This window comes from Microcaecilia unicolor, chromosome 2, assembly GCF_901765095.1.
Source record: "Microcaecilia unicolor chromosome 2, aMicUni1.1, whole genome shotgun sequence".
Taxonomy (NCBI): Eukaryota; Metazoa; Chordata; class Amphibia; order Gymnophiona; family Siphonopidae; genus Microcaecilia; species Microcaecilia unicolor.
Window position 1 is genome coordinate 454494844 of NC_044032.1, and position 26144 is coordinate 454520987.

At 43.1% G+C, this 26144-nt stretch overlaps 1 protein-coding gene across 3 annotated transcripts in view; it reads left to right on the forward strand.

The window, feature by feature from the left end:
• Window positions 1–26144, forward strand: part of SFXN5 (sideroflexin 5) — a 743850-nt gene that overhangs the window by 492657 nt on the left and 225049 nt on the right. For all 3 annotated transcript variants that reach the window (XM_030190957.1, XM_030190958.1, XM_030190959.1), the window contains one exon: window positions 19280–19397. In XM_030190957.1, coding sequence (XP_030046817.1) covers window positions 19280–19397 — 118 coding nt within the window. The remainder of the gene's footprint in view (window positions 1–19279; window positions 19398–26144) is intronic.

A 26144-nucleotide genomic window follows, 5' to 3' on the forward strand; every position in this document is an offset into this window, starting at 1 on the left:
AAACGCTGGTCACTGATGGATGAATTAGACCAAGATACTCAGGGCCAGCCCATGTCAGGGCACTGACACAAATACCTGTATCTAGGAAGGCCACCTGGTGTTACCCAGGCACTGCCAGTATTCAGCAGCAGTACCAGGCTAGTTACCTGGTAAGCGTAGGGTTAGAGCTGTACTGAATAGCATATTTTACTATTCGGCCAAATTTGAATAACGGGCATTGAGGTTTAATATAATAAATAATAAAAGAAGCAATGTGAAATCAGAGATCAAATGATTTTTTTTCAGTAGAATTTAGCACAGTTGAGCCCTGGATTATTCGTATTTGAATTTAAATTACTATTCAGCTGAATACGAATAATCTATTTGGGGCTGAATTGAATCAAATACAAATATTCGGTACAACCCTACATAGGATAGCCTTTTGCTGTCCTAACTTAACCAGATAGTTATCCGGGTACCACTGCTCAATATCGACGGTGCCCAAGTAAATCTTCCAGCCTGACTCCACCCCCGGATCTCCCCAGTACCTGACCAAATAGTGCCATGGCAATCGGATAGGATTTCTAGTGGCACTACCTGGTTATGTGTCACTGAAAATCCTGTGGGGATCTGGTCACTGCTATTTGTCTATATGTTCCACCTCTGCTTACACCGTATGCTGTCTTTTAAGATCATAAGAACATAACAGTAGTCATACTGGGTCAGACCAATGGTCCATCTAGCCCAGTATCCTGTTCCAACAGTGGCCAATCCAAGTCACAAGTACCTGGTAGAAACCCAAATAATAGCAACATTTCATGCTACCAATCCCAGAGCAAGCGGTGGCTTCCCCATGTCTGTCTCAATAGCAGACTACAGAACTTGTCCAAACTTTTTAAACCGCTGTTACCATATCCTCTGGCAACAAGTTCCAGAGCTTAACTGTTTGTTGAGTGAAAAAATATGACCTCCTATTTGTTTTAAAAGTATTTCCATGTAACTTCATTGAGTGTCCCCTAGTCATTGTACCTTTTAAAAGAGTAAAAAATTGATTCACTTTTACCCATTCTACAGCACTCAGGATTTTGTAGACCTCAATCATATCTCCCCTCAGCAGTCTCCTTTCCAAGCTGAAGAGCCTTAACCTCTTTAGCCTTTTCTCATATGAGGGGAGTTCCATCCCCTTTATCATTTTCATCACTCTTCTTCGAACCTTTTCTAATTCCGCTATATTTGTTGAGAAATGATGACCAGAATACTCAAGGTGAGGTCGCACCATGGAGCGATGCAAAGGCATTATAATATTCTTGGTCCTATTTACTATCCCTGTCCTAATAATTCCTAGCATCCTGTTGCCACACACTGGGCAGAAGATTTTAATGTATTGTCTACACTGACACCTAGATTTTTTTTCTTGGGTGCTGACTCCCAATGTGGACCTTAGTATCAGGTAACTATGATTTGGATTATTCTTCCCACTGTGCATCACTTTGCATTTGTCCACATTAAATTTCATCTGCCATTTGGATACCCTGTCTTCCAGTTTCCTAAGGTCATCCTGCAATTTTTCACTGTCGAGATGCATTTTAACAACTTTGAATAGTTTTGTATCATCTGCAAATTTAATCACCCCACTTGTTCCAATTTCCAAATAATTTATAAATATGTTAAATAGCACCAATCCCAATTCAGATCCCTGTGGCACTCCGCTATTCACCTTCCTCCATTGAGGAAAATGGCCCTTTAACCCTATCCTCTGGCTTCTGTCCAATGACCAATTCCTAATTCAGAAAAGAGCATTTCCTTCTATCCTATAATGTGTACTGTAATTTTAATATTTCTTTCTGCTGTTGTCTATTATTCTTGCTTTATAAAAAGGCAATAAGTAAGTTGTCCTTTTAGTAAGCTGTGGTAAAACGTGGCCTGTGGTAGTGCGAGTGCCTCTCTTGGGTGCGCGCTGGGCCATTTTTTACCGCGTCTAGGAAAAAGGGCCTTTTTTAAGGGGCAAAAAAATGGACATTCACTAATATTGAAACCAGCACGCATCCATTTTCAGCCTGAGACCTTACCACCACCTGCTGACCTAGTGGTAAGGTCTTTCATGCTACCCGTGCGGTAAGCATGCAGCACGTGCCAACTGGTGTTTACCACCGGGTATGTGGCCCACGGTAGAAAATAGAAAATTATTTTCTATCGTGGGATTCAGTGTGCGCCAAATTTGGAATTACCACGCGGCTCACATGCTAGCTGGGCGGTAGTTCCAATTTGGCGTGCGCTGTATGCACGTAGGCCCTTATGCAGTTTAGTAAAAGGGCCCCTAAGTCAGAAAGTTGTTAGTACATAGACGGTTAACCGGGTAGAAGCCTTCACTATCGAGGTTACTAGTGCCGAATATCAACCCTGCAACTTTCAACTTGTTACATTCAGGTGTTCTTTCCAGGTATGTGCTCTGTATTTACATTCAAATGCCATTTTTATTTCAAAGCTTCATGTGTATATGTGCTTCAGTTTTATGTATAGTTTTGTATGTACACAAAATTTCAGTGTTCTAGTTAGATCTAATATGGTGTTGGTCTCTGTAACATTGTAAGTAAACTTTGGGAAAGAAAAAACAGCTTTGCATACAGAAAAGAAAGGGGCCTGAGAGGACCACTGATTATGGGAGGGAAGTAGTCTGAAATGAACTGTTGATCAGAGCCACTATCAGGGGGTTATAGGAGCAAGAGAGAAACTACTGAGTGAAACTTCACCAGCAGCTCATCCAACAGAAAAGAGTGGCTACACTTTTCCATAGAGAGAGAGAGCTGTATGTGCTCAAGAGAGAGAAAGAATGGAACTTTAGCTCTGTGTGAGAGACAAAGAACCGAATGGTATACTAGCTGCTTGTGTACAGTGCAGTGAACAAGCAAAACAAAAAGCAGCAGAAAATCTTTTAATCCAGAGCAGACTTAGCCCCAACCATTCTGGATAACATAGTAGATGACGTTAGAAAATGACCTGCACGGTCCATCCAGTCTGCCCAACAAGATAAACTTATATGTGCTACTTTTTGTGTATACCTTACCTTGATTTGTATCTGCCATTTTCAGGGCACAGACCGTAGAAGTCTGCCCAGCACTAGCCCCCCCCCCCCCCCCCCTCCCAACCACCAGCCCCGCCTCCCCCACCGGCTCTGCCTCTCGGCTAAGCTTCTGAGGATCCATTAAAATGTGCTCCACTTTATATCTTTTCCATAGTTTCTTCTGTTATTCTGCCCGTTTTCTATTTGTTTTTTCTTTATTCCTTAGTGATATTTAATGGGGAAGTGACCATTTTACCTTGAAGCAGGCAGATGTAAAACTTTAAGATCCATGGTGGCGATAATGCAGGTACATAAGTACATAAATATTATGATACTGGGACAGACCGAAGGTCTATCAAGCCCAGTATCCTGTTTCCAACAGTGGCCAATCCAGGTTACAAGTACTTGGTAAGGTCCCAAAACGGTACAATACATTTTATGCTGCTTATCCTAGAAATAAGCAGTGGATTTTCTCCAAGTCCATTTTAATAATGGCTTATGGACTTTTCTTTTAGGACACTATCCAAACCTTTTTTAAACTCTGCTAACTTAACTGCTTTTACTACATCCTCTAGCATTGAATTCCAGAGTTTAATTACACGTTGAGTGAAGAAATATTTTCTCCAATTCGTCTTAACTTTACTACTTTGTAGCTTTATCGCGTGCCCCCTAGTCCTAGTAATTTTGGAAAGAGTAAACAAGCCAAACACGAATACACGCTCGACTCCACTCATTATTTTTAGACCTCTATCATATCTCCCCTCAGCCATCTTTTCTCCAAGCTGAAGATTCCTAGCCGCTTCAGCCTTTTCTCATAGGGAAGTTGTCCCATCCCCTTTATCATTTTCGTCACCCTTCTCTGTACCTTTCCTAATTTCACTATTGGGCTCATTTTCGAAAGAGAGGGATGCCCATCTTTCGACATGAATCGGAAGATGGACATCCTTCTCCCAGGGCCGTCCAGATCGGTATAATCGAAAGACGATTTTGGACATCCCCAACTGCTTTCCATTGCAGGGACAGCCAAAGTTCAAGGGGGCATATCGGAGGCGTAGCAAAGGCGGGACTTGGGCCTGCCTAACACTTGGATGTCCTCGACCCATGATCGAAAGAAACAAGGACATCCCTGACAAACACTTGGACGACTTTACCTGGTCGTGGTTTTTCTTACGACCAAGGCACAAAAAGGTGCCCAAAATGACCAGATGACCACCGGAGAGAATCGGGGATGACCCCCTTACTCCCCCAATGGTCACTAACCCCCTCCCACCCTCAAAAAATATCTTTCAAAATATTGATTGCCAGCCTGTATGCCAGCCTCAGATGTGATACTCAGCTCCATCACAGCAGTATGCAGGTCCCTGGGGCAGTTTTAGTGGGTGCAATGCACTTCAGGCAGGCGGACCCAGGCCCATCCCCCCTACTTGTTACGTTTGTGGAGGAAACAGCTAGCCCTCCAAAACCCACCACAAACCCACTGTACCCACATCTAGGTGCCCCCCTTCAACCATAAGGGCTATGGTAGTAGTGTACAGTTGTGGGTAGTGGGTTTTGGGGGGCTCAGCACACAAGGTAAGGGAGCTGTGTACCTGGGAGCAATTTATGAAGTCCACTACAGTGCCCCCTAGGGTGCCCGGTTGGTGTCCTGGCATGTCAGGGGGACCAGTGCACTACAAATGCTGGCTCCTCCCACGACCAAATGGCTTGCATTTGGTCTTTTCTGACATGGACGTCCTTGGTTTCGATTATCGCTGAAAATCAGAAATGACCAAGTCTAGGGACGACCAGATTTCAGGATTTAGACATTCTTGACCGTATTATCAAAACAAAAGTTAGACATCCATCTTGTTTCGAAAATACAGGTTTCCCCGCCCCTGGATTGGGACGTTTTGCGAGGACGTCCTCATCAAAACTTGGACGTCCCTTTTGAAAATGCCCCTCCACATCTTTTTTGAAATGCGGCGACCAGAATTGAACACAGTATTCGAGGTGTGGTCGCACCATGGAGCGATACAAAGACATTATAGCGTCCTCATTTTTGTTTTCCATTCCTTTTCTAATAATACCTAACATTCTATTTGCTTTCTTAGCTGCCACCACACACTGAGCAGAGGGTTTCAATGTATCAACGACGACGCCTAGATCCCTTTCCTTATTGGTGACTCCTAATGTGGAACCTTGCATTACATAGCTATAATTCGGGTTCCTCTTTCCAACATGCATCACTTTGCACTTGCTCATATTAAACGTCATCTATCATTTAGATGCCCAGTCTTCCAATCTCATAAGGTCCTCTTGTAATTTTTCACAATCCTCTTGAGTTTTAACGACTTTGGCTAACTTTGTGTCATCATCAAATTTAATTGCCTCACTAGTTACTCCCATCTCTAGATTGGAGTAACTTGTGAGGTAATTAAATTTGATGATGACACAAAGTTATTCAAAGTTGTTAAATCGCAAGAGGATCAAAGCCTGCTGCACTAACCATTAGGCAACTCCTCCACTCATTGATTTTGAAAGATGGGGGACATAGGTCTCAAGTGGCAATGCTGGGAGAATGTGTTCTTATTTATTTTATTTATTAGGATTTATTTCTGCCTTTTTAAAGGATTTCACTCAAAGCAGTGTAGAGCAAGAATAAGGTAAACATAAGCAATAGACAATCAGAGCAGTAAAAATATTCAAATAACAATACAAAGTATGGCATAGGCTACATTACAGTGTCAACACAATACGCAATAAAAAAAATTTTAGTAGACAGCATAGGGTGTAAGTAATGATGGAGCATATAGATAGATAAGATAGAGTAACAGGAGTAAGAACATGAAAGAACTAATTTAAAGAAAGTTGCACATGAAGTCCGAAAGGTGCTTGAGTATTAGCTAGGGTAGGAGTGGGTAAACATGTCCTGCTATAGTATATGTAGCTGGTGTCACTCCGTGTGTGTGTGTGTGTGTGTGTACTTTCTGAAGTAGAAATAGTCTTTTGTTAAGCAAAGTTTTTTCGGCAAGTGCATTCCAGAGTGTGAGGGCTACTCCAGAGAAGGCTATCTGGCGGGCATCCCGCATGGCCATTATTATATTTGCCCCTACCACTTCTAATTGGTGTATGGCAATGTAACTGCACTGACTATCGTAGAATATGCCTACTTTCTGCCCCCAGTCTCGCCCCCAGCACTAAAAAAAATAGTTTTATTTTTTTATCACGTGGATAGCAGGCATACATCCAACAATTACCATGGGAGGCTTCAGAATGCCCCATGTTAAGACAATTTTATTTTTGCTGCAATAAGCATGCATTAGTTAAGGCTGACAAATGGATCCAGATTCCCAGGACAGGGTTGATCCAGTCCTGAGTTTACCCTGTTGCATGCAGGAAGTTGTAGTTCTGATTTCCCTATTGCATTCCTTAAGAAAAGCAAGACAACAAGTCCCAGCATGCACTGGGGTAAACACAGGACTGGATCAATCCTGTCCTGCAAATCTGGATCCAGTTGATAGCCTTAACATCAGTGCTTACCACAACTTAGTAGAAGGACCCCTAGATTTGGATGCTGCCTTTCCACTAAGTGTCATGTGATATGTTTGGATTATAGAATTAATTATTTGCCTTTCCAGATCTGAGCGTAACATGATTTAAAATCAGGCAGAGTAGATTTTTCCCCAGCCCACAATGCATGCAGTTTAAGGGCCTGGTTTACTAATGTGCATTAACTTGCATTTATGTGATTTATGTGCTTAATTAATAAATAGGCCCCACTGAGAATAATGGGCCTTGTGTTAAATAACATTAAAGCATGTCAGTAAATCTAGCCATAAGTTTTTTGTGTGTGTTTTTGTTTTTGTTTTTTACTTGCGGTGATAAGGAGCAAAATGACTTGTTTAAGGATACAATGAGCATTGGTGGAAGAAGTAACATTTCACTGCTTCTTGGCCCACTGCACAAACCAGTAGGATTCTCTTTCATTCTCTAGGTATAAAGTAACATAGTAGATGACAGCAGAAAAAGACCTGCACGGTCCATCCAGTCTGACCAACAAGACAACTCATATGTGCTACTTTTTGTGTATACCCTACTTTGATTTGTACCTATGCTCTTCAGGGCACAGACCGTATAAGTCTGCCCAGCACTATCCCCGCCTCCCAACCACCAGCCCTGCCTCCCAACCACCGGCTCTGGCACAGACCATATAAGTCTGCCCAGCACTATCCCTGCCTCCCACCACCAGCTCTGGCACAGACCGTATAAGTCTGTCCAGCACTATCCCCGCCTCCCAGCCACCAGCCCCGCCTTTTAACCAGAGCTGTTCAACAAGCTCCTAGTTTCAGACTTAGCCTGTGGTGGGGAGCTAGAAAACCTTCATTCTTCTCTTATGGCTGAAGAATTTAGGGCCTCTTTTACTAAACTGCGCTAGCGATTCCTGCATGGCAATGCCAACAAAGCCCATTCAAAGTGAATGGGCTTTGTCAGCATTGCCACACTGGGAATCGCTAGTGCAGTTTGGTAAAAGAGGCCCTACGTTAGCTAGGGCCTGATATTCAAAGGATGTATGCCCCTGATTTTGAGAGTTATGCTTCTAAATTGACCTCTCTGAAAATTTACTAAGGCTGAGTGCCTAAATTTATACTCAAAATTTTGTTGCACCTCTAAGTTTAGAAGTATAAAAAGTGGATTGCAACAGAAGAAGATTTAGGGAAGAGAAAAAAATATAAGAGGTTTGAACTGATGAGCACTAGGCTCACAAATTAGATTCATTAGTCTAGACAAATTAATGGCAGGTTTAAATATGTAAGGATAACTTTTAAGCTCCTAAATTAAGATGGATTTTTAGCTGAAAACTTAGGCTCTTTAGTTTGGCTGACAATAGGGCAAGTTTAGGAGCTCAACTATTTTTGAATATTGGTCTCATGGAGGGGCATAATTGAACGGTGCCGGCCATCTTCGGGGCCGACTCCACGATGGGGCGGAGCCAAGCGTATTTTTGAAATATGCTTGGCGCCGGCCAAATCGCTCGCCGAGTTTAGAGCAGGATCGCTGGGTTTATATGAGATGGCCGGCTTCGTTTTTCAGCCATAATGGAAACCTGGCCTGGCCATCTCAAACCCGGTGAAATGCAAGGCATTTGGGCATGGGAAGAACCAGCATTTGTAGTGCACTGGCCCCCCCTCACATGCTAGGACACTAACCGGGCACCCTAGGGGGCACTTAAAATTAAAAAAACAAACAAAAATAGCTTCCAGGTGCATAGCACCCTTACCTTGGGTGCTGAGCCCCCCAAATCCCCCTCCAAACCCACTCGCCACAACTCTACACCATTACCATAGCCCTAAGGGGTGAAGGGGGGCACCTACATGTGGGTACAGTGGGTTTTGGAGGGCTCAACACTAACCACCACAAGTGGAACAGGTGGGGGGTGGGCCTGGGTCCACCTGCCTGAAGTGCACTGCACCCACTAAAAACTGCTCCAGGGACCTGTATACTGCTGTCAAGGAGCTGGGTATGACATTTCAGGTTGGCATACAGGCTGGCCAAAAACGTTTGTGGTGTTTTTTGGGTGGGAGGGGGTTGGTGACCACTGTGGGAGTAAGGGGAGGTGATCCCCGCTTCCCTCCGGTGGTCATGTGGTCAGTTGGGGCACTTTTTTCAGACTTGGTCCTAAAACTAAATGGACCAAGTCCGGCCAGCGAAATGCATGTTCAAGCCGGCTATTTTTTTTTCATTAGAAGATGAAGCCAGCCATCCCGTACCCACGCCCCCGTCCCTTCTTCGCTACTCTACCAACACAGCCCCTTGAAGGTTGGCCGGTGCCGCAATGAAAAAGCAGTTCGGGCCAGCCAAAATTGGCTTTCGATAATACCGATTTGGCCGGGATCAGGAGATCGCCGGCGTTCTCCCGATTTGTGTCCCTTTCGAAAATGAGCTGGACAGTAACATAATTGATGATAGCAGATAAAGACCAAACTGATCCATACACTGTGATCAGCTGAGATTCTTCTAGTTTCTGTGGATCAGTATATAATTTCCCACATGCAACCCAATGCTGATTCGGCCTTCTTTCTTCTATCCCCCCTCCCCCCCCATACATATCTTGTCTTTTACTAATTCTCTCATTATTATCACTGGCTTCCATGTCCATTATAAATGTGTCCAAAAACTTTAAAATGCTGGCTTCCAGAACCTGCAATGTAGACCACCTTAAATCTTGTTATCTTCAACTTTGAATCTTACAAGACAAATAATTAATTCAACACCCAGGACCCTATTCATGTTATAATTAGGAAGTTTTGTAATAATCCCCCTGAACCGCAAAAATTAGTGAACCTGTCCAAAGCATCTATCCATGTTCACTGAAATTTCTGTTTTAACCATGGTCTCTCCATGCCAGGTACTTCAGCCATCTTTGAAGCCTAATGCCTTCTTGAAGGACAGTGTACAGTAGATCACCATTTTAGGTTGTAACCACCATTCCATTTGTGTTACTCCAGTGCTTCTTGACAGTAGGGTTCCTCTGTGCTTATATCATACTTTTATAAAATTATGTTACTGTTTTTGTCTTCTTAATACAAAAATGGCTATATTGTCCACATACTAGTGCAAACAACTTCAACTGAAAGTGGACATGACTGATCCACACATTATCTAGGAGGAAAACACCTCTGACGTCGCAAGGATCTTACACCCATCCTATTAGCATTGGGTTTAGGGAACTAGTCTTTAGCGACAATATAATCATTGGTCAAAAACCTCCTTCCTTATCCGACAAACTTCTTAGTATTGTTGAATTTAATTTTTTCAAGAAAATATTTTATACAGGCAAAAACTTTTCAACAATTGTACAACACCCAAAATCTAATTCAAAATGATCAAGAATTGCATTTTTCAGGATTTATAAGCATTTATGGGTGGTGTAGACAGGCACCGGTTTCACTGTAGCTTCGTTAGTGGATCCTGTTGAACAGTCACTTGCAAAAACACTCTCCAATCTCACTGCTCTCCTGCAATTCTTGATCATTTTGAATTAGTTTTGGGGTATTGTACAACTGTAGAAAAGGTTTTGCCTGCATAAAACATTTTCTAGAAAATATTGAATTCAACAACAGTAAGAAGTTTGTTGAATAAGGAAAGTGGTTTTTGACCAATGATTGAATTGTCACTAAAGACTGTTTCCCTAAACCCGATGTTAATAGGGTGAGTATAAGTTCCTTGCGACATATGATGGCTTTTACCCCTAGACAATATAATGTATGGATTGGTCATGTCCACTTTGAATTGAAACTGGTTTTGTCTTCACCATCTCCTCCCTGAGTCCTTTCCATGGACTTCTGGACCACTTTCTATGAAAACATATTTTTGGATGTTGCTCCAGAATCTGTTTCCTGGAACGTCATAACGTGATGACTTCTAGAGCATTTATTTCTCTGAAATGTTTGCTTCTTCTGCCATATTTTACAGTTTTAAGGTATTTAATTATTTTTGTCATATCCTCCAATCTCCTCTTTCCTTTAGGACAGGGTTGTGAAACTATGAGCTGTGAGTCAGGAGCAGCAATGCTGGTGCACAATGTTTGGCCCGTTGCCTAGCATCATCTACTTTCTTTATAAAATTCTAGTACAAGTGGTAGACAACACGCTTTACATTAATGGCACAATCAGTTATTCTAGTCCTATAGCTGGTATAAATATCCACATCTAGCTGTTAGCCAAAACACACACAAATTATAGGATACTTTGATTCTCTGCCCATGTGCACTCCCACCAGCAAAGTATACACAATCAAAACATGACGTAGTTTTCTACTGGTCAGTATTATATAAGAGGCCATTTACAGACGGAAGTCGCCACTTACGGGCATAACTGACTAGAATACTGCCATTTATGCATGTTCTGTTGCCTTAAACTAGGTGATTTCTTATAGAATTATCCCCTGTGTTCACAGTGACTTCAAGATCCTTTTTTTATTTTTTTTGGATGGTTACTCCTTCCTTGGAATCCAGCATTTTATGCCTGTGGGGATTATTTTTTCTTTATGGGTATCACTTTGCACTTGTCCACATAAAATTTGATCTGCCATTTAGATGCCCAATCTGCTAGTCTCAGAAGATCCTTCTGTAATTCCTCACCATCCTCTGCTGTTGTTACAACTTTGACTACATTTGCTGTCTTCATATTTCATGACCTCATTTGTTTCTTTTTCCAGATCATTTTTGAATATGTTAAGCAGTACAGGCACTTGAGAGTCTATTGAACTTTTCCATTTGGAAAAGTGAATATTTTGTCATCAGTCTGCAGCATACAGTGGGGCACCGCCTCCTATCCCATGATGTTTTCTTTTCCTGAGCAGGATCTCATGAGTGACTTTATCAAATGCCTTCTGAAACTTCAAATACCCTATATCATCTGGCTCATCTTTATTCACTTGTTTGTTTACATCTTCCAAAAATGTAACAACTTAGTAAGACTTCCCTTTGCTGATTCATTCTCATTAAGACATGTTTATGTTATTAAAACTTGATATACCGCCTTTACTAAATGGAGACCAAAATTTGGGGTATATTAAATGCTTATTGAAAATAATGCATTTTTAACTTTGTCTTAAATTAGGTAAGGGAAAGTTCAAACCTGATGTCAGGAGGGAGACCATTCTAGACTCTGGGGGAAAGGAAGAAAAAAGCTGAATTATGGGTTGCTTCATGGTATGTTTACCTGGGGGGGGGGGAGGGGGGAGAACTACCTGACTTGAATTGAGGGACGGAGCAAACAGGAAGGCGTGTATGGAATGACTAAAGTGATCAGATAGAGGGGGCTTCCAAGGAGGGTTGCTTTTGGGCTCATTTTCAAAAGAGAAGGACGCCCATCTTTCAACATAAATTGGAAGATGGGCGTCCTCACAGGGTTGTCCAAATCGGTATAATTGAAAGCCAGTTTTGGATGTCCCCAACTGCTTTCCGCCACAGGGACAACCAAAGTTCAAGGGGGTGTATCGGAGGCGTAGAGAAAGCGGGACTTGGGCGTGCCTAACACTTGGACATCCTCGACCCATAATCGAAAGAAACAAGCACGTCCCTGACGAACACTTGGATGACTTTACCTGGTCATGTTTTTCTTACGACCAAGGCACAAAAAGGTGCCCAAAATGACCAGATGACAACCAGAGAGAATCGGGGATAACCTCCCCTTACTCCCCCAGTGTTCACTAACCCCCTCCCACCCTCAAAAAATATCTTTCAAAATATTGATTGCTAGCCTGTATGCCAGCCTCAGATGTCATACTCTGGTCCATCACTTCAGTATGCAGGCACCTGCAGCAGTTTTAGTGGGTGCAGTGCACTTCATGCAGGCGGACCCAGGCCCATCCCCCCCTACCTGTTACGTTTGTGGAAGAAACAGCGAGCCCTCCAAAACCCACCAGAAACCCACTGTACCCACATCTAGGTGCCCCCCTTCACCCGTAGTAGTGTACAGTTGTGGGTAGTGGGTTTTGGGGGGCTCAGCACACAAAGTACGGGAGCTGTTCCTGGGAGCATTTTATGAAGTCCACTGCAGTGCCCCCTAGGGTGCCCGGTTGGTGTCCTGGCATATCAGGGGGACCAGTGCACTACAAATGCTGGCTCCTCCCATGACCAAAGGACTTGCATTTGGTCGTTTTTGAGATGGACGTCCTTAGTTTACATTATCGCCGAAAATCTGAAACAACCAAGTCTAGGGATGACCATCTTTAAGGACGACAAATTTTCAGGATTTGGGCGTCCCTGACCGTATTATCGAAACAAAAGATGGACGTCCATCATGTTTTGAAAATACGGGTTTCCCCGCCCCTGGATCGGGACGTTTTGCAAGGACGTCCAAATCAAAATGAGGACGTCCCTTTCGATTATGCCCCTCTTTGTGGGTGAGAATAAGTACTCCAACCCAGATGTGATATTGAACTGGTAGTCAATGTAATTTAATGAAAAGTGGGGTGACTGGATCAAAGCGCTGGGCCTTGCAAAGCATATGAATTGCTGAATTTTGTGTTTGGAGATGATACAACTGCACTTAAGATAGATCTGCATAGATGGTATTACAGTAATCTAGGCAAGAAATTACAAAAGCATGTATCAAAATATTTTATGTTATACGAGTCTTCTAGTTCGCAACTATAAAACAATAGCTTATTGCAGATTACATCCAAGACTGAAAGAGACAGAACTCCAGAAGATACAAAATTATTCAGCTAAATACTATCTAACCAAAACATATACAAATGAAATTTATTATAAAACCCCTGTCTAAACAATGATGATGTTATGTCTAAAGGACATTGTTGCAACTTAATCCTTATCCCGTTTGTTGAATAGAAAGGTTTTAAGGGCTGTATGAAAGAGCTCATAATTGTTAATCAAACAGATCTCTGGGGGTAGAGAGTTCCACAGCAAGACTATGAAATACTGAAGACAGGAATCAAAAACTTTTTTCATATAAGTAGTCTAACCGACAGAAAATTTAACAGCATCCGATTTCGAGTTTTTCTATTTCTGATGGAGCTAGATCAAATAAATATAATGGTGCAACACAATAGATAATTTCAAAAGCGATGACATGTAATTTAGACTGAACTCTGGCCTCCACTGGATGTCAGTGCAAACCTGATAACTGAAAAAAATCAGCTGTGCTGCCATGTTCTGAACAACCTGCAGACGCTTAATAAGCATCTTTGTACAGCCGTTAAAAATTACATTGTACTAGTTGAGTCTGCATTGTGGAGAAATCTAAGAAATGTCTAATGGAATATAACCTGCGTAACCAGAAGAATCCTTTCTTGTCTACTTGTGAGATCTGTTTAACAAAAGTAAATTCTGAGTCAATGATAATCTGGAAGGACATGTTGAAAAGAAACAGTGGTTGAGATGGAGCGTTTGACAGTGTTGTATATAGTAACTAAGTAAATGTAGCTTGTTACTGTACTTAAATAAAAGTTTTGTCACTTTTACTAGTACAGGATAGCATTTGTTACTTTTACTGAAGTAATAATTTTTGCCAAATTTTAAACATTTATTCAGTTACAACTGATGCTTGCAATAAAAAGTAAATGCAGAAGTGAGATAGATGTAAATGACAATTCCTCAATAAACATGTAAATGACAATTCCTCAATAAACAAGGTGAAACAGCAAAACTGGGAACAGGATTTTGCTGTTGCAAACTTTGTCATACAAACAGTAGATCACCTTATCTTAAATTTTGCTGTTCAATGTATATAGCCTGTAAGAACAATGGAGTTGCCTGGTTACTGGTCTCTAGCCATACGGAACAGTGATGAGTTGGGTCACTTTGAAGTGGGAAGCTGGTTTTACTTATTTATTTATTTATTAGGATTTATTTACCGCCTTTTTGAAGGAATTCACTCAAGGCGGTGTACAGTAAGAACACAGTAAGTACAGTAAGAATGGTTGTAGTTCTTAGTGAACAGACATATGTCTCTGTTACAACAGTCTGCTGTCATCCCATAGAAAATTTTACATTGGGGTAACTGTCCACTGGATTGATAAGCCTTTAGGAAGGAAGTCTGCTTGTCTAGCCTTAAGACTGAAGGGTTCTCACACATTTGACATTCTTGCATCAATTCTCGAAGATATTCAAAGTTTGCCATCAGACAAAACATTGTTAGAACAACAGACAATGATTCCAACTTTGTGACAGCCTCCTTTGTAACTGGATGGAATGATGATGATAATGAAGATAAAGATGAGGATGCAAGTGATGAATTAGCACTACTTCTAATACAGATGATAATGACAATTATGATGGTAAAGTACTCTTTGCTATACAGAAGTCAAGTGTTTCAGAGATTTCCTTGATTAAAACCTTCAGACCCAGTGAGAAGGCATCAGTAATACTGCAACCTGGCCTGATTAGAAGGAACTTATCATCAGACTGAATAATCCACTTTGTGGTACTGCAGTTGTTGAGCACCTTTTTAGCTGTGCTGGATTAATGATCATAAGCACACTCGCGTGAGTGACAGTCATTTTCAAAAATTTGATTTTACTAAAATCAAAGTGGATTGACTTGTAGAGCAATAAAGTTGTTGGGATAAAAACATTAACAATAGCTGTATTCATTGTAGTTGTGGTACTTTTACTCAAAAAGTGTTATATTAAGGATTAACTATTTTAATTTTACTTAAGTAAATTTTTAAATGTGTTTTTCACCGCACTGTATTAACATATGTATTTTTATTTTTACTTAAGTACTTTGACCTAGTACTTTGAACAACACTGGCGATTGAAGATCCAGGAATTCAGCAAGTGGTAGTTGTAGAGGAGTTGAAGATGAGCCTGTGAGATTTTAACCAAGCAGAAAGTGATTGAAGGGCTGCCTATAGTGGAACCAGATTTGGAGAAAGTAGGATAGATCAAAAGGATGTTGTCTGTATAGATGAAGAACCAGATACTGGAGTCTTGTAGTAGTGTTGTTAGGGGCTAATAAAATATTGAAGAGAAGTGAGGAAAGGGAAATATCCATGGACAGACCCGCTGTCTGTCTATATGTTCAGTAATTTTATTTTTTAGAATGGCTTCTACAGTTTCACCTGCCAGTGACATCATGTGCACTGGTCTATAGTTTCTTCGATGACTCCGGAGCACTTTTTAAAAATTTGCATTATATTGGCCGCTCACCAGTATTCAGGTACTATGGCTATTTTAAATGGTAGATTGCAGGCTATCAATTTCAAAGTTTGAGTTCTTTTGGAACTCCAGGATGAATGCCAATCAGCCTTAGTGATTTGTTAGAAATGTGCATTTTTTAATTATCTTGTTTGAAGATACTAAATAAAGGAAAAAAGGACAAAATAGTTATACATGGAATGCAGAGGAGCAATGAGCAATGTGAAAATGGCAGGTTTGTCACTCAAATGTTCCTTTTGCATTTACTGGGCTGATTATATGATAGAACATTTGTGAGAAGGCCAGAAAGGACCTATTTAAGCCTATTTTATGAAGACATCTTAGGTGCACACATGCCTTTGTAAAATAGGTATTCAGTACTAAACCTAATGCACAAATCTACACTTGCTTCTGCAGTTGGGGTAAATATGTGCATGCACTCTTAGCATGTACCCTTACTATATAAAAATGCATCTATATATATTGCAGCTACACCCAATTGTGTATCTAGCTTGTTCATCCACCCAGTACGTCACCCCCCCCCCCCCCCCCCTCGAAACATCTCAACTCACCACATTTTCAGCAAGGGGATGAGTGGATGAGGCACGCAACTGTCTGATCTGCCAGTCCATTGCCCCGGAACAGGAAGGTAACGTCAGAGGGGGCAGAGGACCGGCACAGCCAACAGCCACATGCCTGCTCCCCATGTCCCCTTTGCTGCCTGCAGCTAAAAAATCATAGACTGTGGAAGAAAGGGCCATAGCATGTGTACACTATAACGGAATCTGGGCAGAGCAAGAGAGAAATTCACACTTAAGTGCATATCTTACAGAATACTATGGGCCTGATATTCAAAGGATTTATACTCCTAAGTTTGATAGTTGTGCTCATAAATTGGTCTCTTTGAAAATTTACAGGGGCTCAGTGCCTAAATTTTTAATAAAAATTTCTCTAAACTTAAATTTAGGGGCATAAAAAGTAGATGATAATGGGGGGGATTTAGGGCAGTGAAAAGAAGTTAGGAGGTAAGCACTGATTTTCACTGCCAGGCTCATAAATCTAGACAAACAAATTAGCAGGTCTAAATTTATAAGCATAACTTTTAAGCACCTAAATTTAGACAAATTTTCAACTGGAAATTTATTCTCATAACGTGGCCTTTTACTAAAGGATTGCCACGCGGTAAGCCTCCAGCAATCGTTCTGCCCCCAGCACATGGCATTTCAGGTGCTTCCAGAAATTTCTGAAAAATATTATTGCAGGGGGTTGCCTGGTGGTAATCGGGCAGCACCGTGTGCTGCTCGGTTACCACTGGGTTGGCATGAAAGCCCTTACAGCCACCTCAGTGGGTGGCAGTAACAGCTCCCCCCAAAATGGCCGCATGGTAAGTGCAAACTTAGCACATGGGCATTTCTTTTTTTGGCTTTTTTTTTTTTTGCTATGGTAAAAAGGGTCTCAGTGCGCAACAAAAATGGCTGCCACTACCAGCACAGAGCCCCTTTTACCGCAGCATAGTTAAAGGGCCCATAATTTAGGGTCTCCCTTTCAAAGTCGCGCTAGCGAGAGGAAGCCCATAGGAATTGAATGGGCTTCCTCTCATTTACCGCACAGGAATAGCTAGCGTGGCTTTGTAAAAGAAGCCCTTCGGAACATAAATGTAGGAGCTCAGCATTTTCTGAATATCGGGCCTCATAAGTTACATGCTTGTCTCTGGCATTTAGGCACAAACACTTACACCATGGCTGGCATAAGTGCTCACACCTAAATTATAGGCACATATTTTACGTATTATACTAGTATTCTAGAAAGGAAAGTTTTGTCTTTAGAGAATAGATGCCACGTGGAGGGGCATAATCAAAAGGGACGTCCAAGTTTGATGAGGACGTCCTCGCAAAACGTCCTGATGCAGGGGTGGGGAAACCCGTATTATCGAATCAAGATGGACGTCCATCTTTCGTTTCAATAATACGGTCAGGGATGTCCAAATCTTGAAATTTTGGTTGTCCTTAGAGATGGTTGTCCCTGGTTGTTTCTAATTTTCGGCGATAATGGAAACCAAGGATGTCCATCTCAGAAACGACCAAATGCAAACCCTTTGGTCGTGGGAGGAGCCAGAATTTGAAGTGCATTGGTGCCCCTGACATGCCAATTTACCAACCGAGTACCCTGGGGGGCACTGACTTGCTCCCAGGTACATAGCTCCCTTACCTTGTGTGCTGAGCCCCCCCAACCCCCCCCCCCTAAAACCCACTACCCACAACTGTACACCACTACCATAGATAGCCCTTACAGGTGAAGGGGGGCACCTAGATGTGGGTACAGTAGGTTTCTGGTGGGTTTTGGAGGGCTCGCTATTTCCTCCACAAAAGTAACAGGTGGGGGGGGGGGGGGATGCTGCTGGGTCTGCCTGTCTGAAGTACACTGCACCCACTAAAACTGCTCCAGGGGACCTGCATACTGCTGTCATGGACCTGAGTATGACATCTGAGGCTGGCATAGAGGCTGGCAAAAAATATTTTGAAAGATATTTTTTGAGGGTGGGAGGGGGTTAGTGACCACTGGGGGAGTAACGGGAGGTCATCCCCGATTCCCTCCAGTGGTCATCTGGTCATTTCAGGCACCTTTTTGTGCCTTGGTCGTGAGAAAAACACGACCAGGTAAAGTCGTCCAAGTGCTCGTCAGGGACGTCCTTTTTTTTTTTCATTATTGGTCAAGTACGTCCTAGTGTTAGGCACGCCCTAGTCCCACCTTCACTATGCCTCCAATATGCCCCCCTTGAACTTTGGTCGTTTCTGCGACGGAAAGCAGTTGGGGACGTCCAAAATCGCCTTTCAATTATACCGATTTGGATGACCCTGTGAGAAGGACGTCCATCTTCCGATTTGTGTCGAAAGATGGGCGTCCTTCTCTTTCGAAAATGAGCACCTAAATCTAAGCAATACTGTTACAAAATTATCCCCTAAGATGGCATTTAAGCACCATTTTAAATTGTTGTGAACAAATTTCCATCATTATTACACTTCATGAACTTTTGGGAAGTTATGGCTGATGAATCACCCCTGGGACGATAAGATATGTGACATTTTTACACTTTGGAGGGTGTGCTAATGCGGTGTTCCATTTTGTTGTTGACCTTTTGTTTTTTGGACTATTTACTTGTAACCTGGTGTGGAGGCAGGAAACTATTGCTGAGTTTAGTGGAGTTTTTTTTATGCCTTGGGGCTTTTTTCTCCACAGCAGGATTGTTTTGTACTGGTTAAGAACGTCTGAGTTTCTTGTGGGGGGTGTTTAGCACTGAGGCACCTTCATAGTGATCTGCAGTTCATATTTTGTAGCCATTTCTTCCTTTGGTTTTAGGTTGGAATAGGCAGATCTTCTTTTGGTGACGTTTTTGAACATGACATTTTCAAAACACAAAATAATGTTCTACGTGCTACTGTTTTAGAAAAACCTGAAGTCTTTACTGAACTTTACTGGTAGGAATTGTTTTTCAGTTCACTAATGCATACAAAAAAGTAGTAAAGGATTGCTTGGTTCAGGTATTATGGGTTTTATTTGATGTGCCTGCTGTTAATCTAAATTTTCTCTTTGTAGGACACCTGTGCTGCGATCTCACCCTAGACTAGTTCTTCCAGTGCATAGCCTTGTGTGCCTTGCTGCCTTTGGGTTGGCGCTTCCATTAGCTATCAGCCTTTTCCCCCAGATGTCTGAGGTCAGTAAAGTAAAATCTTAGCTCTGTTTTAACAAAGTGATACAAATCAACTACTATTATAGATCAGCAAAGGTGAGTGATGTGACAGCTCTAGTATGAGCAAAATTATATAGAGACAAAATACATGCAGTAGTAACACTAATTTTTTAAGTGCCAAGTTACCCAATTCCAGGAGTGAGATTTATTGGCCAGTTCTGGTTTTATACTTACATTACACTCCATTACACTCCTGGAATTAGGTAACTTGGCGGCATATTAAATACATGACTATATCTGACTTTCCCCTTTTTGATGCATTAGGAAACCTCAGAATGATTTCAAAGGGTAGGACAAGGGACTATAAATACCACACTGCTTTCCAATAGTAACATAGTAGATGACGGCAGAAAAAGACCTGCACGGTCCATCCAGTCTGCCCAAGATAAACTCATGTGTATACCTTACCTTGATTTGTACCTGTCTTTCTCAGGGCACAGACCGTATAAGTCTGCCCAGCAGTTTTTCCTGCCTCCCAACCACCTGTCCCGCCTTCCATTACCGGCTCTGGCACAGACCGTATAAGTCTGCCCTCCCCTATCCTCGCCTCCCAACCACCAACCCCTCTTCCCCCCACCTGCTCTGCCACCCAATTGTAGCTAAGCTTCTGAGGATCCATTCCTTCTGCACAGGATTTCTTTATGCACATCCCGCGCATGTTTGAATTCCGTTACCGTTTTCATCTCCACCACCTCCCGCGGGAGGGCATTCCAAGCATCCACCACCCTCTCCGTGAAAAAATATTTCCTCAGGAAAGATGTCAGGAAGTATTTTTTCACGGAGAGGGTGGTGGATGCTTGGAATGCCCTCCCGCGGGAGGTGGTGGAGATGAAAACGGTAACGGAGTTCAAACATGTGTGGGATATGCATAGAGGAATCCTGTGCAGAAGGAATGGATCCTCAGAAGCTTAGCTACAATTGGGTGGCAGAGCAGGTGGGGGGAAGAGGGGTTGGTGGTTGGGAGGCGAGGATAGGGGAGGGCAGACTTATACGGTCTGTGCCAGAGCCGGTAATGGAAGGCGGGACAGGTGGTTGGGAGGCAGGAAAAAACTGCTGGGCAGACTTATACGGTCTGTGCCCTGAGAAAGACAGGTAGAAATCAAGGTAAGGTATACACATGAGTTTATCTTGGGCAGACTGGATGGACCGTGCAGGTCTTTTTCTGCCGTCATCTACTATGTTACTATTGGAAAGCAGTGTGGTATTTATAGTCCCTTGTCCTACCCTTTGAAATCATTCTGAGGTTTCCTAATGCATCAAAAAGGGGAAAGTCAGATATAGTCATGTATTTAATATGCCGCCAAGTTACCTAATTCCAGGAGTGAGATTTATTGGCCAGTCCTGGTTTTATACTTACATTGGAAAGCAGTGTGGTATTTATAGTCCCTTGTCCTACCCTTTAAAATCATTCTGAGGTTTCCTAATGCATCAAAAAGGGGAAAGTCAGATATAATCATGTATTTAATATATACCTGATTTCAGTTGGTGTAAATGCTCGCGCCCAAAGTGGGGTGTAGATTCCAGCGCTACATACTATTCTATAAAGGCCGCCCATCCCAGAGCACCCTTTATAGAATACCATTCAGTGCCACTTTTTTCAGCGCCATATACTGAATCCATCTCTAAATGTTTTTCTTCATATTATTACAAGATTAGTGTCATAGAAAAAGAATGTTGTAACTAAAAATGAATCAACTCCTACAATCCATCCATCAAGCCAGAGCTGGATAAAAGCATCTTGAAAAGCAGTATTAATTTAATACAGAGTATGAAAAACTGTAGGGGATGTTTACTAGACCATACTAAGAGCCAGATTCAGTAAATGGTGCTCAAATTTAGCCACCAGGAAAAATCCACGTTAAGCACTATTCCATAAAGGGCACCCTGGGCTAAGCATCCTGTATATAGTAGCGCTTAACATAGATTTATGCCTACTGAAACCTGTTGTAAATCCTGGCACGCAAATTGGGTCCCTCCCATGACCACACCGCCTTTTGGGTTGCACACAAGACAATGTAGGGATATCCATATGCAAATCCAAATTACTGCCACATTAACTATTTTTGCATGCATTTGCCCTGCGCGCCCAAATTTGAGGTAAATGGTTAATGCAGGTATTAGTGCTATAGATTTAATTTTTTTATTTTCTTCTATAAATAAATAAGTACCTGTATATAATATGTAAACCACTGAATGTAGTTGCAAAAAAACACAGAAGGCAGTATATCAAGACCCATTCCCTTTCCCTTTCTAGTCCGCCCTTATCCACAGTGGATTACAATAAAACATTCATAAAAACATTCAGCAAACAAAAAACAAAATCAAACAGATTACAAATACAAGAATCAACAATCAAAACAAAAAAAAGCCTTAAGCAAGAGGAAGTCTCTAAGCTGTTTCTGAAGTGCAGGACCACTGGCTTCACACTTGAGTCGTAATAGTAATTGTTCCATTCAATTGGACCATGAATGGAAAAAGTGACCAGTTTTGTAAGCTCCAAATGTATATGTTGCAATGCAGGAGCCACAATATTCTGATCACAATGATTGTGGCAGTATATACGTACCACTGCAATGCAGTTTTCATGTATTAAATAGCTGTATCCTGATACATGGCCTGATGAACCAGGAGCAGTAATTTATACAATATCCTCCATTGTACCGGCAGCCATTTCAAGCATTTCAAACAAGGAGAAATATGCTGAAAAAGGGACAGTCCCATTAATAGTCACACTGCTGAGTTCATTACTATGTGGAGCGCTTGAACACAGAGTACCTTGGCAGCCCAAGATATAGAATTTGGGGTAAATGGTTAGCGCACCATTGCTGCTTAGCACAGGTAGGGACAGGATCCGGGCTGTTTGAATGTAGATAAGGTATGGCCAGCCAAGTTTTGCACGTAAGGTGTGATAAGTGCAGAAACTTAAGCTCTTTAGTAAACGTGCTACTAAATGAACTAGGGATTTGCATTCATGTGAAATGATATGGGACATATCAATAACATTCTGATATCATTTTATGGTGTTTTTTTTTTCTTTTGCTGAAACAACAGAAAGACAAGCACTGAGATTTCAGGATTTTTCATGTGTCGTTAATAGTGTACATTCTTCCAAAAAAGTGCATAGTATTAGAGATATTGCTCCTTTAGCGAAAAACAAAAGGGAAAAATAAACACAATGAAAATTTCTGTAAATAATATGGGAAATGAAGCAACATGGAACAAAGAGAGGCAGTCCAAAGTACACCCAACACAGGAGCGAAAAACAAAAGCACAAGGAGCCTTCAAGGGTGGGAGCATCAACTCAATATTTTATTAGTCAGACCTGAACATTTTTTGGTTGCAACCCTTAAAATGAGCTACTACTGATCATAACCGTATGAAAAAAAAATTATGGGTTCCTTTTACAAAGCGGCGCTACTGATTAGCACTGAACTGAATGCGAAGAAACCCATTCAGTTCCCATGGGCTTCTTTACATTCAGTGCACGATAATCGGTTGCACCTCCTTTTAAAAGGAGCTGTATATTATTGTTTTCCAGAAATTGCATTCTTTGAGGTACTAAAGTTTCTCCGAGGACAAGCAGGCTGCTTGTTCTCACATGTGGGTCGACATCTGTGTTGGCCCAGGAATCGGCATTTTGCAAGCAAAATATAAACAAAGTTTTGCCAGTCTTCTGGCGCGCGTACTGCGCATGTGCAGACTGATTTCCCGCCCATCGTGTGAGCACATCTCGTCAGTTTTCTTTTCTCCGCGTTGAGGTGCAGTAGGCTTTTATCTGCACTCCTCTCAGGCCCAGGAAAGAGTCTTCGCAAGTTTTTTCACTTTTTTGTTCTAAATTTTCTTTATTTTACTTCAATTGTGTAAAAAAAAAAAAATTCCCGATAGTGTCTGTTAGATTTTTTTTCACTTTTTAAAGTTTCCTTTGTTTTTCGCGAGGTCGGGTTGTTCCCTTATTTTTTTGTGCCCTTTTCCTGTTATCAGGCACAATCGTGTCTTTTGATTTCGATGAAGCCATTTTTCCTTCCATGTCATTGAAGACACCCAGCGGCTTCAAACGTTGTACTCGGTGTAACTGGACCATCTCAGGTACCAATACTCACGCCTGGAGTATCCAGTGCCTTGGGCCCGACCATAGCCCAGCCGCTTGTAGTCTGTGTCTTTGTATGAAGAAACAGACCCAAGCATCACGAGAAGCCCAACGAGAAAAGCTTTTTGGGGCTTGGTCTGGTCCTTCGACATCGGTACAGAGGTCGGCAGCGTTGACATCGAGGGAAGCATCGACGTCGGGAGCGGAGGTAATGGCTGCTGAAAGACCAACTCTCGCTGGGAGCAGTGAGGTATCGAGTGGGTCTCCATCTGCCTCAAGGCCTCCTATTATGCAGCCCCCCACCCCCCCCAGGACTGACTTTCGTCGGACCCAGCCCCGAGGAGGCGTGAGGATTCCAAGTCCTTATCGGTACCGAGGAGTCTCGATGATGGGGGTTGAGCGAAGGCGAAGAAGCACCGTCATCGTTCTTCGACACACAGTGCCGGGAGCTCCGGGGCGTCGAAGGAATTGGCACCCGAGAAGTGTCGGCGCTGAGAGGATCGCTCCCCCTCTATACAGTTGGTGCCGATGCATCGGTCTTCTGGCAGTCCAGTACCTGCTCCCGAGCCTCGACAGATTCTGCCACCGGCTCCTTTACCTACCCCGCGGCCATGTCCGATGGCGGCTCTCTACGAGCACATCAGGGCCCTGCTTCTAGAGCTTCTGGAAGGATTGCGGCGCCAGTCTGCTTCGGTGTCGGGGGTGCTTGCGCCTTCCATACCTTCTGCTGCAGCGGCATCTGGCCGTTCGCCTGTGGTGAGGTCCCCGCACTCCAGGCGGGCGTCGACTTCTCGGCACCACCATCGAGGACGTCGTTCCTCAGCGTCGAGGCAGGCTCAGTTTTGGACTCTCTGAGGGATGTCTTGTTCGATACTGAAGATGAGCGTTCGTGATTGGAAGAGGATCCCAGGTACCTTTCTCTCCACCAGAAAGGAGATTTTCTCCACTGGAGAGTCTGTCCTTTACCTCCTTTGTCAGGGAAATGGCTGCGGCTATTACCTTTCCTATGGAGGTTGACGAGGAGCCCAGGGCTGAGATGCTGTAGGTCCTGGATTATCCTTCTCCGCCTAGAGAGGCTGCAACGGCTCCTTTGCATAACATACTGCAGGAAGTCCTTACGCGAAACAGGTCGTTCCCTCTGTCTAATCCCGTGATCCCGAAAAAAGCTGAATCCCAATATCGGATCCACGGTGAACCTGTATTGATGAAGTCTCAGTTACCTCACAATTTCATGGTGGTAGACTCCGCTCTTAAAAGAGCCAAGAGCACTAGGGACTATGCCTCAGCACCCCCAGGCAGAGAATCTAGCACCTTGGACTCTTTTGGAAGGAAGACGTATCAGGCTGCTATGCTCGCCACCAAGATCCAGACATACCAGCTCTTCACGAGCGTCCACTTGTGGAACTCGGTGAGGCAACTGTCCAGCTTGGTTGATGCACTCCCTCCGGAGCAGGCCAAGCCTTTTCGCCAGGTAGTCAGGCAGCAGAAGGCATGTTGAAAATTCCTGGCCAGAGGTACATACGATACTTTTGATGTAGCATCCAGGATCGCTGCTCAAGGTATAGTGATGCGCAGACTCTCATGGCTGCATGTGTCTGACCTTGATCATTCGGTCCAGCAGCGGATGGCGGATGTTCCTTTTGGTGAGAAAGCAGAGGATGTAGTTGACCAGATCAAGAAGCATAATGATGCTATGGATTCTCTCTCCCGCCGGGCGTCTTCTGCTACTACCTCCTCATCTAGGAGGTTTTTTGGAGAGAAGAGGAGTGCTCCCTATTCCTATGCTAGGTGTAGGTTCACTCCTGCTTCTCAGCAGCCTGCTCAGGCTCATCCCCGGCTCAGGCTCAGCCCCAGCGAGCTTGTTCTCGTCAACAGCATGCACCTAAGGCCCCTGGTGCTCCCCAGCAAAAGCAAGGGACAGGCTTTTGACTGGCTCCAGTTCAGCATAGCCTCTGTAAAAGTGTCCGTACCAGACGACTTGCCGGTAAGGGGGAGGTTAATGTTTTTTAACCAAAGGTGGCCTCTCATAACCTCCGACCGGTGGGTTCTTCAAATAGGTCCGGTTAGTATACACACTCAATCTGGTTTCCAAACCTCCAAATTGCCCACCGGGAGCTCATTCTTACAGCTCCCAGCACAAGCAGGTACTTGCAGAGGAACTCTTCGCCCTTCTAAATGCCAGTGTGGTCAAACCCGTTCCACCAGGGGAAGAAGGGCTGGGATTCTATTCCAGGTACTTGCTTGTGCAAAAGAAAACAGGGGGGATGCATACCATTCTAGACCTAAGGGCCCTGAACAAATTTCTAGTCCGAGAAAAATTCAGGATGGTTTCCCTGGGCACCCTTCTTCCCATGATTCAAGAGAACAGTTGGCTATGCTCTCTGGACTTAAAGGATGCTTACACACATCTTGATACTTCCAGCTCACAGGAGGTATCTTCGATTTCGGCTAGGAACACAGCACTTTCAGTACCGTGTACTGCCCTTTGGTCTGGCGTCTGCGCCCAAAGTGTTCACAAAGTGCCCTGGTGGTAGTCGCAGCATCCCTACGCAGACTAGGAGTGCATGTGTTCCCTTATTTCGACGATTGGCTGGTAAAGAGCACCTCAGGCAGGTGCTCTATAG